At 40.9% G+C, this 16,604-nt stretch overlaps 1 protein-coding gene across 2 annotated transcripts in view; it reads right to left on the bottom strand.

Moving 5' to 3' along the window:
* Positions 1 to 16,081, bottom strand: part of ACP3 (acid phosphatase 3) — a 39,150-nt gene extending 23,069 nt beyond the window's left edge. For both annotated transcript variants that reach the window (XM_079794506.1, XM_079794507.1), the window contains exons 1-4: positions 15,895 to 16,081; positions 6,422 to 6,517; positions 4,859 to 4,945; positions 4,251 to 4,403 (exon numbers count right to left, since the gene is read on the bottom strand). In XM_079794506.1, the coding sequence (XP_079650632.1) occupies positions 4,251 to 4,403; positions 4,859 to 4,945; positions 6,422 to 6,517; positions 15,895 to 16,008 (450 nt within the window). In that variant the 5' untranslated portion in view covers positions 16,009 to 16,081. The remainder of the gene's footprint in view (positions 1 to 4,250; positions 4,404 to 4,858; positions 4,946 to 6,421; positions 6,518 to 15,894) is intronic.
* Positions 16,082 to 16,604: the final 523 nt, after the last annotated feature.

Here is a 16,604-nt window from a genome sequence, read left to right as displayed (position 1 = left end):
CCCCAAATGTAACATGTACAAAGCTGAGCTCAACTTCTTCATTTTTAACCGTTTCCTCTTCGCCATCTCTCTACTTTTGCTTCATAAGCTCATCCCTTTTGCTTGCTGATTTCAAAATATTTCCAGAATAGACCCCTTTTCCTGGTCTTCCTTGTCCCTTTCCCGTCCAAGCCACCTAATCCTGTGTTTCAACCACTGAGAGTTTCCTGTTGGTTAGGACGGTGTCCACCCTTCCTAGCTCACATGCCATCTCCGCAAGCAGCCTCACACATCCTTTTTGTTTGATTTGTGTAAACACGAATCCTCTTAAAGCATCAGTCAGATCATGCCGTCCTGTGCTTTATAACCCTCATTGGCTTTATCTTACTTGGAACAAAACCTAAACTCACGGTTGGCCCCTAGTGTCTGCTCTGCCCTGCTTCCCACGGCTGTCCTCACTCACTCCTCTCCAGCAACACTGTGGGCCTTGGACGTCCCTTGGACACACAGGCTTGAGGTCTCTGCGGACTGTTCCCTGCTTGAGACACTCCCTCACTTACTCCCACCCCGGATTTTCTAACCATTCTGCCCAGCCACCACATTGCCTTGTTTTATTTCCGTTAAGGAGCTCATCACCATCTGAAATTATTTTCTTTCCTTCCTTCCTCCCTCCCTCCCTCCCTCCCTCCCTCCCTCCCTCCCTCCCTCCCTCCCTCCCTTCCTCTTTCTTTCTTTCTTTCTTTCTTTCTTTCTTTCTTTCTTTCTTTCTTTCTTTCTTTCTTTCTTTCTTTCTTTCTTTCTTTCTATTTCCTATAAAATATAAACTCGAGGACAACCAGATCTTGACTATCCTGTTCACTCACGTGTTGTCAATGCCTGGAACAGGGCCTGGCATATGAATAGCTACTGAGAAAACACTTTTTTATATAAGTTGCTTCCTGTCATTTCTGAGTCTGTGTACCACTTGTCTTATCTGTCTTTCCTTCCCCTAACGTCTTTGCCATCTAATTTCCAGCCCTCATTTCCTTATTTCTGAATTGCTTCAACCATGTCAGAGGCTCAAGTATCTTTTCCTTCTAAGTCACTGTCAGACAAATGCCTCAAAACATTACTCATCATCCATGTATGGTATTGAAGAAGGTATACTTTAAAAATTTTTTTTAAACTTTAAGTTTTCTTTTTTTTTTTAATATATATTTTATTGATTTTTTACAGAGAGGAAGAGAGAGGGATAGAGAGTTAGAAACATCAATGAGAGAGAAACATCGATCAGCTGCCTCTTGCACACCCCCTACCGGGGATGTGCCCGCAACCAAGGTACATGCCCTTGACCGGAATCGAACCCGGGACCCTTGAGTCCGCAGGCCGACGCTCCATCCACTGAGCCAAACCGGTTTCGGCTAAACTTTAAGTTTTCAATTACAGTTGACATTCTGAAAAAGGTATACTTTTATATCTACTGCTTTATGTCAAATTTCATTGCATGACTTTCAAATTTTTCCATAGTTAGAAATGACATTATTGAGGGAAAAAGCACAAGACTGTTCCGTTAAAGGTCTAGATTTTAATGAATTATTTCACCTTTCTGGACTTGTTTCCTCATTCCACATATTGAAAAAAATCAGGCTGAAAATATATAGAACTAGAGGCTCAGTGCACACAATTTGTGCACTGATAGGGTCCCTAACTGCTGCTGGCTACCGGCTAGGGCCTCCCTCCCTTCCCCCAGCTGGCCCCGCCCCCTAGTCGAACTCCTGGACAAACTCCCAGTCGAGGGGACAATTTGCATACTACGCTTTTATTATATAGAATAATACCTAAACATCTGCCAAACATTTTGCAGTTTACAAAGTCTTTTCCATTTCTTAACTAACTTAGTTTTCTCAAACCCCTATGAAGGAGTTAGGGGGCGACTGTTGTTCTCATTTTACAGAAAAGGAAACTGAGGTGCTGGGAGGTTACTCAAGGTCAAGTGTCTGAAGTAGTTGGCTCTCAGACCTAGCTTTTCCCAACTTTAAATCTAGCCCTCCTTTTACAGGACACTGCTGTTCAGCCTCATGATTCCTTCTGGCTATTAAATTTGGATTCTCTAATCTGTACCCAAGACAGATTCATTCTTTCTAAATATGAACTCAGAACACAGGGGCATGTTTATTCACTCACTGCCTTCCGGCTGCCTTCCTCTCTTTCCTACCCCTCCTCCAAGGTCTGGTTCAAGTTCTCACTCTCTCCACGAAGACCCACATACATCTCATTCTCTAACTTCCTTCAGCATGTACAGCTTGTATTTGAAATCACTGCTCACCATCTTGCATTGGATTCTACACATTTCACACATGTGAATCTTTTTCATCAAATGGATACATAAATTAACAAAGAAACCTGGCATCATATTTCTCTACAGAACTTAGCACAGCTCTGGGATAACTTTGTATTGCTTGATTTTATTAGATTTCTTAGTTGATGTTAGAGGACTGTTTTATCTGAGAGAGCAGGGAGCTGGAAGCCATAGGTAGGTAATCTTACTTGTTTCTCTCTTCCTCTCCCTCACTCTCCTTGTTTTTCTCTTTACTATTCTCTTTACTATTTAATTTACTTACTACCTTTTAGGATTAAGGATTTAACAGCTACCTTGGTCTATCTTGGCTAAATTTAGTGTTGCCGTCCACTCTTTAACTAAGCAGAAAAGGCTGTATTGAAAGTGACCTTTATTTTTTCTTTTTGAAAGAATATATTCACAAACTCCTAAGAATACTGATAGTCATAATACTTCACTCCTGATTATGTGATGGAAAGAGGCATAAATAAATAATCCTGACTTTTCAGGAAACACTAGAAAAATTGTTTGGAATAGATTTCCTAGAGTAAGGTTAACAGGGTTGGGAAAAATTCTTACGTCACCAGATGCAGCAATTGAATCAAATTTCCAGGAGCACTGGCAGGGCAAAGAGGATAGCAACCCACCCCCGAGGTGTTTGGGCTACAGTCAGTGGTCATGCTGAGCCTCAGAGAGAGATGAGATGGTCATGCTTTTACTGTGACTGCAGAGGAATTAGAAGAGTTCCTTGTCCTAAACTATTTCCTTCATATAGTCTTAGATTCTACACCTGGGAGATGAGTTAGATTTATTACTATTAAAAATAGCAATTTCTCTGAAAAGGTTAAAGAGTTCTTGATCAGTCCTACCCAGTGTAAATAAACTTGAGAGTTTCTCTCAAAGCAGCTTGCCTTACAGTACTGGTTCTCAGACTTGACTGTCTCTGGAGTCATCTAGAGAGATTATTTTAAAAACACTGCTGTCTGGCCCTGCTGGTGTGGCTCAGTTGGTTGGAGTGTCATCCCATACACCAGAAAGGTTGTGGGTTCGATCCCTGGTTGGGGCACATATGGGAGGCAACCTGTCAATGTTTTTCTATCACATTGATGTTTCTCTCTTGCTCTCTCCCTTCCTCTCTCTCTAATATCAATAAAAACTTATCCTCAGATGTGGCTTAAAAAAATACTGATGCCTGGGTTCCAACCTCAGAGATGCTGATTTGTTATGGAGAGTCCCCTGGGCATTAGGAGGTTTAAGAAATTGTCAGGTGATTCTAATATGTAGCTAAATTATGAGAAGCACTGGTTTTCAGAGAAGAAAATTGTTCTGGAATTACCTGGTTTCAGCTGTGATGCCTACCAGTTGTGTGGCTTTGGGTCCATTTTGTTTAACTTCTCTAAGCACTTATTTCCCTGGCTATCAAAGAACAATAATACTGTCCATTCAAAAGTAAATATAATGACACATAAAAAGTGTCCAGTACCAATCATATATTCAATTCAATTCTTTTTTTTCCTACCTAGAAATGGGGATTTTTTCATGGAGGAGGGGTACTTTGTAGGTAAAGAGGTCTTAGGATATTCTGTGATGGAGGAGAACCTGTGTGGGGCACCAAAGAATTGAACACTGGGAGCCGTGTGTATGTATGTATGTATGTATGTATGTATGTATGTATGCGTGTCTGTGTGTGTGTAGATAGATAGGGACAAATTGCCAAAAGTTGAAAGAGTGGCAAAACAAAATAGATGATAAAGATCCAAAGAGAAATTCTGTTCCTACTCTCTCTTGCCTTGGGCTTTCTATGTCCTACATTGTCCTTTGCACCTCTATTTAGGAAAGAATTAAGGCTGCACAGCCCAAGAAGAGTCCAGGCTCACAAATCCACAAGTATTGAGCAACCTGATGCCTGCCTTCCAGGCCCAATAGAATCTCCTGGTTTTCCTAGAATACTGACCCGATCTTCCACAAGAGGGACTGTGTGCACCGGGATGGGCTGCCAGGGCAGGTTGGGATTCCAGAGGCTAATACCCTCGGGGGGGAACAGGGCTGCAAGGTTTGTCATGGCACTCATCAATGTCCGGTCAATGTCTGTGCTGCGAACATAAACCTAGAGTGGGAAAATCAAAGCAGAATCCAACTGAGAGGAACCCTGGGTTTTTCCTGTGCAGCTAGTACCTGAGAAAGGACAGGATATCCACACCAAAATATTAGCAAACATTGTGATAGCATCATGATCATAAGATCTGTTATGGAAGAGACAGTATTATGAGCATGCCACGCTATAAAGCAACCTGCTATGCCAATAATTGAATTGACAAAAGAAACCAATTAAGTAGAGGCTACGTGTCACTACTTGCCAAGCTAAAGTCTTTACCATAGGTGTCCCTAACATTGTAGCTCACTCATATTCATAATGTTTTAGGAATAAAATATTTGTAGAAAGAGGAATACATATCTAAGCAAGGTATCTGTTGGGAAATAGGCAAAGCACGTTGAGAAATGCAACGTTATGTTAAATTCTTGCAGAGGGACAAGGTTCCCACTTTTAGCTCCCCAACTTGCCTGTTGATGTTTATAGGACTCATTCAAGAATTTTCCATATCTTTTCCTTATATACTCTCCAAGTTCATAATGCTGCTCCATGCCCAACTAGGGGAAAAATAAAAGCACAAATTATTGAAAGTAAGTTCTGTGACTCTTATCTATGCACCTCATCTCTCCTCATTAAATGAATGAACAATGGTGTACTTTAATAGTTCCACAATAACACATTTTTAAATGAAAACAAACAAGAAAAAAAGCTGTAATTTTTAGTCATGACTCCCTGAGAAAACTCTTTACCTTCATTACCACTTAACATAGAGCCTTGTACAGTTAATAATTGGTGATGAATCTGATTTACATAAATGATTCATCCCTGGTGTGGTAGGGCATTCAATGGTCATCTTTGTTGGCAGAACATTCAAAGGGCTGGTTGACCACTTTGGGGGTTGGTGGAAGAAATTCAACCATTAAGAGGTTGGATTTGATGAATCTGAAGATCACATTCAATCTCTGAGTGCAATGTTTTATTATTTGCGTGGTACATGAAAAAACTAGAGCCTGTTACTCAAAGTATGGTCTGTGGATCATCAGTATTAGCATTATTTCAGAGTATGTTAGAAACCAAATTCCTGGGCCCCACCTAGTTTGAGGATGAGCTCAGGAATCGGTTTTCAACAAGCTCACTAAGCCTGTGATGGCCAGTAATCATTGAGAAGCATTACTTAAACTCAATGATCCCTAAGCCTATCTGTGCATCAGAAGCAGAATGTATCTAGGGGTGCTTGTTGAAATACAGATTCCTCAGCATTTCCCCCCAAGATTCCTGCTCATTAAATCCCTGGGTGTAGCCCTGGAATCTGCATTTTAACAAGTGTCCCGAGTGATTCAGATCCATGTAGTAGAGCACCATGCTTTGAGAAACACTGCATTCAGGTCTGTCTTTAATCCAGACCTTCACCAGAGCTTCAGGAGTCAAAGAGGATGTGGTCCCTGTGGCTTCTGCTTGGCCCCACACGCTCATTTGCTTGTCTCTCCTGGCCACCACTATCACCACCACCCCTCTAGCACAGGGAAGGAGGTAATAGGAGCAATGTGTGCTTTGAGGTTGAGTGTTGAGTGTCGACCTATGAACCAGGAGGTCATGGTTTGATTCCCAGTCAGGGCACATGCCTGGGTTGCATGCTCAATCTCCAGTAGGGGGCGTGCAGGAGGCAGCTGATCAATGATTCTCTCTCATCATTGATGTTTCTATCTCTCTCTCTCCCTCTCCCTTCCTCTCTGAAATCAATAAAAATATATTTTAAAAAATTGAAACAGGAAATTCTATATACTTTTGGTACAATTTATTAGTCACTAAGGCTGACTTGGACATGACCAGAAATTAACAAGGCTAACCATTAGTTCCTCTTTGTTCCACAATTGAAACACATTTTAGACTTTTTAGATCCCAGGTAATTGTGCAAAATATTTTCTCAGATCTGAGTAACCAAAGTGGTTTTATGGTTTCAATGGATTACAAACCCCACAATGTTTAGTTTCCCTTGAGACGTATCACCAACTTTAGCTAAAAATCCAACCAACCTGAGTGAGTTGGCCAAATCCTTGTGGCCATGAGGTTTCTTTAATGGGGTCATTCGGAAAGGTTTCAATGGGACTTCGGTCTCCATGCCTAAAAACCTGAAAATAGATCAAGACAGTAATGTTACAAATGTCATTTTGGTATTTTTTGCCTCTACTCATCATAATAGATGTTTTTCTAAACCACTGGTTCTCAATCGTGGCTGCTCATAAAATCACCTGAGGAGTTAAAAATATTCTGAGGATGGAGCCACCCCTAGTGATTTTGTTTTATGAATTTGGGATACGGCCAGGGCATCAGGATTTTAAAAACCTTCCCAGGTAAATCATAGGTTAAGAACCACTGTTCTAAGATCTCTAACACTTTTCCTGTGTTTCAGGTAAAGCAAGTAACAAATGATTAGCCATTAGGAGGCAGACCATCGCACATGGAGACTGGTTTGTACATCGGATAGGACGAGAAGGAACACAAAGCTCAGTAAGATCACTTTATTGCAGATGAACTCTGATGAGAATAATCCTTCCTTAATTGTGGTTACAGTAATAATGGTGTCAACATTTTTTGCCTATAATAAAATGCTACATAGAAATTACAACTATTTTGCATCAATGATTCTTCAGTTTTTAGGAGGTTGGAGGTAAAGGAATTGTGGTGTGGAGATGAGAAGAGCAAATTCTCTATACTTTAAGGACATACTTTGGATGTGTACACGTCATGCTATTTTTTAAAATGCTTTTAATTTTTAAATTGATTTCAGAGAGAGGATGGGAGAGGGAGAGAGGGATAGAAACATCAACCATGAGAATCATTGATCCATTGCCTCATGCATACCCCGCAACTCAGACATGTGCCCTGACCAGAAATCGAACTGTGACCTCCTCTTTCATGGGTTAATGCTCAACTACTGAGCTTCACTGGTTGGTATGTCATGCTATTTTGATTGCCCATTTTACTCTTTGGGAGGGTGTAGCCTGAACTTTTGAAACCTTGATTATAATATGTTTTCTGAGCAGTATACCAAGCCAAACACAAAGTTATTTTATAAGCAAAAGATAGGGAAAGAAAAACACTCAAGAAGTACAAGATGGCTCCAGCCTGTTTGGCTCAGTAGATAGAGCATCGGCCCTCGAGCTGAAAGGTCCTGGGTTCAGTTCCAGTCAAGGGCACAAACCTCGGTTGCAGGCTTGATTCCTGGCCCTGGTTAGGGCTCATGCGGGAGGCAAGCAATTGGTGTGTCTCTTTCACATTGATGTTTCTCTCTCTATCTCTCCCCCTCCACTCTCCCTAAAAATCAATGGAAAAATATCCTCGGGTGAGGATTAACAACAAAAAGTACAAGATGAAGTCTACACTGATGCCAGTACACATATTTAATTGCACTTTTCACTTATGCTACCTGGCTAAGATGCTCCATTGAAAAGAAAGCCAGGAGGCTGTTCTTTTGAAATTCTGTAAAAGAGCTCAGTAGATGCTGAATAAGAAAGAGTATCAAAGCTTTAGCCATCTTTGAGGCAGTGAGGGAGGATTCTAAGATGTTGGTCGTGTCTCTGGTGTCTGAAGAAAACTGATCTTTTGGTCCCTAAACCAGCAATTTTCAACAGGTGTGCTCAAGAAATTTTAAACCATGCAATACCTGGCTATTTAGTCAGGGACACTGACCTCTTTTCCCTTAGATTGTCAAATAAAAAATGACAATAGCCAACACAACAATAGCTGTTTGGTGTGAATGAATCAAAATTAAAACCTTTTTTTAAAAAAAATCAGATTGGCATGTGCTGCAGAATTTTAGTAATTAGTTTATGTGTGCCATGAGATGAGAAAGGTTGAAAATCGCTTCCCTAAACTAAAATCTCATTAGAACAGGCTACAGCAAACAGAGGGCTACTGGGGCAGTGGGTCTTAAGAAACCGTCTGGGCCAGGTAAGGCATTACTGTCCTAAATGGTGCCCTGATGGCAGGAAGAAGGGCCACATAGTCTCTGACGAGCACCTACAGTTATTTGTCACCAAGAGTGACTTGGTCATGACCAGAGATTATTGAGGCTAAACGGTAGTGCTTCTCTTTTCACAATGAAAACACACTTTAGACATTTAGATCCCGAAATAGTGCATGCAAAATGCTTTCCAGATCTGAGTAACTAAAGTTGTTATATGGGTCAATAGATTATAAACTCCACATGGTTTCATTTCCCCGGTTTCTCAACTTCAGTACTGTTGACATTTGGGTTGGATAATTGCTTGTGAGGAGCTGTCCTATACCTTATGGGATGTTCAGCAGCATCCTTAGCCTTTGCCCACTAGATGACAGTAGCATTCCCCACTTGTGACAACCAAAGAGGCACGTGCCCTGCCTGGGAATTAAACCGTGACTCCTGGTTCATAGGTCCGCGCTCAACCACTGAGCCACCCCGGCCAGGCAGACCTCAAGTGCTTTTTAAAAAAAGTCCATCAGAATGTGTTACTTGGTTGCATAGAATCCACGCATTCTGTTAAAGTTTATTGGGCAGAAAATCGTAAAGATATACAAAAGTAGAGATTTTTATAGTGAGCCCCTGCCTACTCTCAGACATTATATCATTTCAGACATTATATCATTTCCTATTGCTCTTTGCATAAAATTATAATTTCCTTACTCTGGCTCACAAGATCCTACCTGATCTGGCCCTGCCCTCCATAATGTTCTCACCTTACATTTTTGCTAAACATGGTTAGTCACCAAGCCCTCCTGCTGGCCTATCCATCCGATATAATAAATTTGTTCCAGCCTCAGAGTGTTGATGTCCTATCTGCCTCAAATGTCCTGTTTCTACTTCTTCCCCTGGGGCACACCACACACACTTGGTTGCTGAATTCACGTCTGTCCTGGGAAAGGCAACCTCTGTGGAGAGGCCTCCCTTGACCACAGGCTACAAAGTAATTCCTGCTCCATCTCTCTCTCATCCCTCGGCTCTATTTTTATCCCTATTTTCTTGTGTTTTGTGTGTATGTGTATCTGGCATCTCTTCTCCCCTAAATTCCTTGAGAGTAGAACCCTTGCTGTCATGGGCATGGCTATATCCCCCAAAACAGTGCTGGCACATAGGAAGCACATGCTCCCACACAGCAAGATGCCCTGCGCTCTGCCCAGGGAGATGCCTTTGAAGGACATGCAGGCCTGGGGGCCAAGGATTCCAGGAGAGCCCCTGGAGGGTTGTTTGTGAGTGGAGGCCGGAGCCCTGGCTTTTGTTTGCCTGTAGAGAGTTCTCTCTGGTCCCTCTTTTATATGCCAACCAATTTGTAGGCGTGGCTCCTGACAGTTACAGCTGGAGTCCCCAGCACCCGGTACGCCACAAAGAAGTTCCAGTTCCTCTTTAATACCAAGATAACGTTACACGCCATGCTGGGTCATTTGGGGGATTCAAAATACAAACATAAGAGCCTGGCATCTAGTGGATGCTCACAATATGGTAGCTGCGATTCTTACTTTGATGGGAGCAGAGGAAAACATTTATAGGCCTTGAGAAGTTCCTGCCTGTGTTCCAAGGTATTGTTCAAACATGAACAATTAAGATGAAAGCAAATAAAAGGGCAGTCACAATTCTTATTCTAGAGAAAAGTTATGAAGGAAAGGACCAGTAAGTCCATGGATCAGTAAGTCAAACCGTGGTTGAAGTGAATAAATTCTGTTTAACTCTTGAGTCACATTTTAAATTTTTATTTTTCTCATTTTTATTGGGCCAGGGACCCAAAGCTGGGAAGAAAAATGATCAAACTTAAAAGAAAAAAAGACATGTAAATACTTCACCCTTTTCAGAACAGAAAGAATAAATAGGAACACACACACACACACACACACACACACACACACACACACACACACACACACAAAACAAACCCTGGCATTTTAATTAAGTGGTTATGAACATTATAAAAAGCACACATAGGATAATTGTATAAGTGTACGTATGTTAATAATAGTTACAATGTTTGGGGCACTTTCCAGATAGGCTTATAAGTACTTCTATGTATTAACTCAATGAAATCTCACAACAACTCCAGGAAGTACTATTATCCCCATTTTACTGATGATGAAACTGAGGCACAGATAGGTTAAGTTACTCATCAAAAGCCACACAGCTAGTAAGGGGTCGAGCTGTAATCAAACTCAGGTGGTCTGCACATTTAAACACTATGCTATAGTGTGCTGTGTAGTACACGGTATTGTAAGTTTCTTCGGTGTTTATAGTTCATATTAATTTTTAAGAATTTCAAATGTTTAATGCCTTGTATATATCCCACCTCCATGACATCATCATCTTTCCGGCAACCAAAATTAGAAAACTCAGAGTCATTTTGGTTTCTCTTTTTTCCTTACTATTCAACCCACAGGGATTCTGCCTTTGCAATTTTTTTTTTTTAAAGAAATTCATCCTTTATTTTCCAAGTCAGGTCTTTACTGTGCTTTTCCTGAACTGTGGTAGCATCCTCTCTCTGTTCTCCCCTCCAGCTTTTTCCCTCCTCAAACCATACTGCACATGTGTCACCCCCAAGAGAAAATGAATTAGAATTCATAGTGGGTAAGACTTGAGTACAAAGAGGTGAAATAGTTAGTCTAAGGTTCTAGTTAGTCTAAGGTTCTAGTGTAGATAATGATCTAGTTACTAGTACCTTATGTTCTCTTTTCTTTGCTCCCTTTCATTTACACATGTGCCTAACTACGAAGTTTACTTGTTAATTTTATAAACTAGAAAGTACAATTTGTATTTTATTAAATTTATAAGCTCAAAAATAACAAAGGATTATTTAGAACCGTGAGGACATCATGCTAAGTAAGATAAGTAATTCACAAAAGGACAAATACTGTATGATTTCACTTCTATGAAATATATGGAGTAGTCAAATTCATAGTCAGAAAGTAGGATGGTGGTTGCCAGGGGCTGAGGGGAGGGGAGAATAGGAGTTGCTGTATAAAGGGTATGGAGTTTCTGTTTTCAAGATGAAAAGAGTTGGGACATATGTAATCCTTTCAACAATAAAGATTTTTTTAAAAACAAAAAATGAAAGAATTAATGCCACAGAAACAAAAAACAAATAAAAAACTGAGGTAAGAAGTAATCTATTCAATGAAAAATACATAACATTTATCCAAGCTTTATAATTCAGAGCAAATAGATATATTATCAACATGTCCCTCCAAATTTTATAGCAAGACAAATGTGTATCAAGAGAGATATTATTTGTAATTGTCTAAAAATACGTTATCTTAGAGACGTGCCTTCACTGGAAGAATTTTTGTGATAATTAAATCAATTGCTTTCGTGTTTTAAAAAAGAAAGATGAAAAGAGTTCTGGAGTTGGATGGTTTTAAGAGTAGTACCGCAATATGAATACACCTAATGCCACCGAACTGCACACTTAAAATGGTTAAGATGGGAAGAATTTTATGTCCTGTGCATTTTACCACCATTTTAAACAATAATAATTAAAGATCAGCTAGGTTTTATCCAAAAAGTTGGAAAGGTTCTGTTTTACCTGATGACTTCACATTTGTATCGTGGTTACTCTTTCATCTGGATGTCATGACATTTGAACCTAAAGACAACTCTGTGAAGTAGGAAGTATAGTGATGGTCATTATCCCCAGCTTTAAGTTTGGGGAAAACTTGAGACTCAGCTGGATTAAGTGGCCTGTCTGTGGTTCTGGAACTCATACCTGGTAAGTGGTTCTGGAACTTGAATCAATGAAAGTTTAATGTTTTCCTAGGTATGGCTTTCCACTTTTATTTTAGCTCATAGTGCTAGAAAATTTAGAACAGCATTGGGCTGTCTGCCTGAGGAGTAACTTGCCAATGTTTCCTTTCCCGGAGGAATGAGGAAGAATCCTGAAGGTCTGATGTCCATGGAAAAGTGTGATGGCCAGCCTCATTTGAATTTGCCCAACCACAGTGTGCAAGTTACTCATCCCAGTATAGTGATAATGTGCTTAAGATATGGGGACTATTTTCTTCCAGAATATTCCATGGCCTGAGTAAGAATTTTGCAAGGTTAACCATAAAGAATAAGAAGAGCTTATACTGTGTGACTCATCACCCCTTTTTTGTTGTTGTTAATCCTCACTCAAGGATATTTTTCCATTGATTTTTAGAGAGAGTGGTAGGGAGGGGGGAGAAGGAGAGAGCAGGCAGAAGAAGAGACATGGATGTGAGAGAGACACATTGATTGGTTGTCTCCCGAACTCGACCTGACTGGGGCCAGGAATCGAACCCTCAACCCTTTGATGCGCAGGCTGAGGTGACTCATCATCTCTTTCTTTGTAAAACCTGGGTGGAATGAGGAGTTTTTTATCTCTGTCTGAGATCACCTGAACTTGTGGTTTCCCCTTGTTTGGGGAGAGAGAATGCTTTTAAATGGCATCTCCCTATTTATGGATGGAATAATGATGTACAGAATTACAGTAGGAGTGTGTGAGCATACAGATGAAACAAGATTGCCCATGAGTGATAATTATTGAAGCTGGCTGATGGGTACATTGGGATTCACCTTACTTATTCTCTGTCTATAAATTTAAAAATAGCAATTCTCTAAGGGTTTCCTACGGTATACTCTCTGGAAAAAGGGAGGTAGATTGTGTAGTCAAAATTTAGGAAATACAATTTACAAAATCCTTTCTTTGAAAGCTACAGTATAAATTAGAATGTTAAAGACTGGGAGTTCTGCATTTAAGAGACCTTTAAACACAGTTTAAACCATGTTCAATCCCCAATGCTGATTTGACTATTGAAACCCACTTCACCAAGCAACGTCTATCAACAACTAGTCCAACTAGCATTCTGTGGGACACACTTTGGTGAACCTGTTTTAGAAGATCATGTGGTGACCCTGCTTATGAGACAGAACAAGGACCAAGGACGGCCTCCTGCTCTTCCTGCCAAGAACAGCTTTTCAGAGTTGTGGGAGATTTCTTTACTTTGGATCACAGAGGAAAAGTGAGAAAACCACCTGTGGATTATGAGTTAAGCCAACACACCAAACCTCCATAGGCCGATCTCAGCTCCAGGTGCTGGGTTTTCTGCACATACCAGGAACATACTGTCCAGTGATTAAGGGCATGACCTCTGGGATCATACAACCTGGGTCCAAATCTTAGCTGTGTGTTCATGGGAAAGTTGCTTAACCTCTTTGTGTCTCAATTTTTTCATCTATAAAATAGGGATCATAAAAAACCTTATAGTGTGGTTGCCAGATTTAGCAAATACAAATACAGGATGCCCAAATATCGCATGGAACATACTAACACTAAAAAATTATTTGCTGTTTATCTGACATTAAAATTTAACTGGGCATCCTGTGCTTTCCTGGCAACACTACTTTATAGGGTGGTTGGGAGGATTATATGAAATAATCCATTTTGAACTCTCAGAACAGTGCCTGGCACCTAATAAGCACTCAATTAACTATGGGTTATTGTCATTAATATTATCTCTTTAATCAGAGGCACCTTTCTTTTGTTCTGGTTCTCCTGATAATCTTCCAAGCATTTTCTTGGGTATATAATGGAACTATTTAGTCAAATATTTGCTATAATCCACAGAAAGAAGAAGGTAGTATCTTCTGGCTTAAGTCCTTGGACAGAAGTTGTTTTGTAAGGGCCAAGAAAGGTGTATTAAGTTGCCTTTCATCTACCATTAATGGAAGGAAGCTGTGGTAGGAGAAATTGTTAACATTGGCTTTGTGTGAGAATTGTTCATTGTTTTTGGCTCCCAGTGAACTACCTGTGTAACGTTTTTCTTAGGGAAAACTTAACTGAGACTCCCTAAACTTGTTAACTAAGAGTGGAGGGGAAGAAAGGAAACCCAGGAGAGTTTGGTAGTCAAGGGAAGTTAGCCTAGGCCAGTGGTTGGCAAACTCATTAGTCAACAGAGCCAAATATCAACAGTACAACGATTGAAATTTCTTTTGAGAGCCAAATTTTTTAAACTTAAACTTCTTCTAACGCCACTTCTTCAAAATAGACTCGCCCAGGCCGTGGTATTTTGTGGAAGAGGCACACTCAAGAGGCCAAAGAGCCACATGTGGCTCGCGAGCCGCCGTTTGCCAACCATGGGCCTAGGCTGTAGTAAAACATGGAGGAGACCCGACCACAGGCAGTTCACTGAGGTTTGACTGTAATATCTCAGAGAGGGTCACTACTCAACTGGCTTGTAACAGGTTTACAGCATTGCAGGGCAATTTCTGCAGTTCCCACACTTGCTCAATGCACATGTTAGCAAAGGAACCCACGCACAGAACTAAAAGTCTAACTCGCATGGATTTCCCTATGTAACTGAAAGTCTAACTTCCCATGGTAGGTGCACAATATTACACAGCTTTTCAGCACAAAAACCTGACAGCTGGTGAATCATCTGTAAATAAATTGATGGTATATTTCTCTGGCTCTCTCTCTCTCTCTCATTGTTGACTCATGACCTAGTAAAGATTTATTGGACTAAGAATCATGACTTGCATAAACACATGGTAATGACTTTTTTTTTTTGTAGAAGGAAAAGGAGTTTTGACTACATTTAAGCTGACAAAATAGGAACTCCATGTTTAATAAGAAAATTCTAAAAATAAATAATGAACATTCTTACAGAGAGAAAAATCTTCGTATTTATCAGCATACTTTCACGATTAAATGAAAAATGTGAGAAAGAGAGGGAGAGAACCTGTGAAAGACAAGGAAAGGGTCAGAGGCAGAGACAGATCAAAGTGAAACAGAGATACAGAGAAAATCAGACACAAACAGAAACCAACAGAAGGATTCATTCCAGAAGTCGTATGTAAAGTGGTAAATCCCCTTTACTTTGCAAACTCTTTCTATTTTTAAAACAGTGCCAACAGTATATTTTCTTTCCCTAACATCATGCATTAGGCAGCCTCTTCTCCCTGCACCTCCCCACCTTTTCTCATAACTTGTCACACATATGGGTGGAGAAAAACATGATTTTAGTGGTCAACCAAATCGATGTATCAGGAAGTCATCCTAGAACGCTTGAGTTTAGTTTCACTTTTCCGTTTCAAACACTATTTATAAACTTTCTGATAAACAGAAGGGTTTCTTTACTCAGAAATGACTGTTTTTTTGGGTTTGCAAACAAATAATCATTAAACATAATGAAGCTAGTTCAGCCCCTGGTACTAAACAGCGCCAGCTGTGGCTTCTTCTCCCTCCCGGCTGGATTGGCTGTCAAAAGGAATCTGTATTCAAGGCAGTTGTGAAGAAAGTGGATAAATGAGGAACATGGGCAAAGGCAAAAATACCCAAACCAAACACCTTTGCATCCGCACACACGTACGTTAACACTTCACTCCAAGGAACTTGCGAAACCTGATTATTCACTCGCCCAGTTTGGTCTCGCCAAGACAACAAACAGAAGGGTAACCAGGAACTTGACACTCGATGTTCAGACCCTGCTGGTCACAGTTTTGAGAGAAAAGCAGTGAGAAAGGAGTACTCACCAGTGTCACAAACTTCAGCTCCTTAGCTTCCACACCTGGGTCCCGCCAGAAGGAAAGCAGGAGCAAGAAGCTAAGGCTGGCTGCCCTGGCCCCCAGGCTCGGGGCAGCTGTCATGCTGGGGAGAGCTGCTGCTGGCAGGACCTAGGAGGTGCTTCGGAACTTCCCCCGAAAAAGCCATTAAAGGGGAAGCTATTTAATGAAGAATTAAAAGAGAAGGAGGAGCTAGGAGGAGCCAGACTTCTCACTTGTAAAACCTCCAGGTAGCTTGGGGCGGGGTTTGGCACGGTCAGCTTAATTTTGGGGCTGGGTGTTGGAGATCACAATCTTCTGGATTTAAGTTGCAAGGAGACCCAGGGAGGGGAAAGCTGGGGCTCAAGGTCGCAGAGCAAATTCGCAGGCATTTCTTTTTGAGTTTACCTTTATCCTTCTTTTCGATGGGGTGTGATCCAGCGTTTGCTTTGTGGCTGTCACTTGGGAAAAGGATTTACCCCGACTTTGGAAGCATTAGGCCAGTCATGATTCATCTCTTGGGAATCCAGAATTATAAGGGGTGAACCATGGAAGAAACTGGCAGTGTAATAGAATAGTAAGAAGCTAGGAAAATTCCAGGACAAGTGGGATAGCGAAAGCGGTAGCAAGAAGTTAAGGTGAAAGCTTGCTGCCCTGGCCACCAGGAGCGGGGAGCAATGGGCAGTGGTAGCTCGTCCCAG

Source organism: Cnephaeus nilssonii, assembly GCF_951640355.1.
Source record: "Cnephaeus nilssonii genome assembly, chromosome: 17".
NCBI classification, from domain to species: Eukaryota; Metazoa; Chordata; class Mammalia; order Chiroptera; family Vespertilionidae; genus Cnephaeus; species Cnephaeus nilssonii.
The sequence above is the reverse complement of the archived record's forward strand: the minus strand, read 5'-3'. Positions and strand labels throughout refer to the sequence as shown.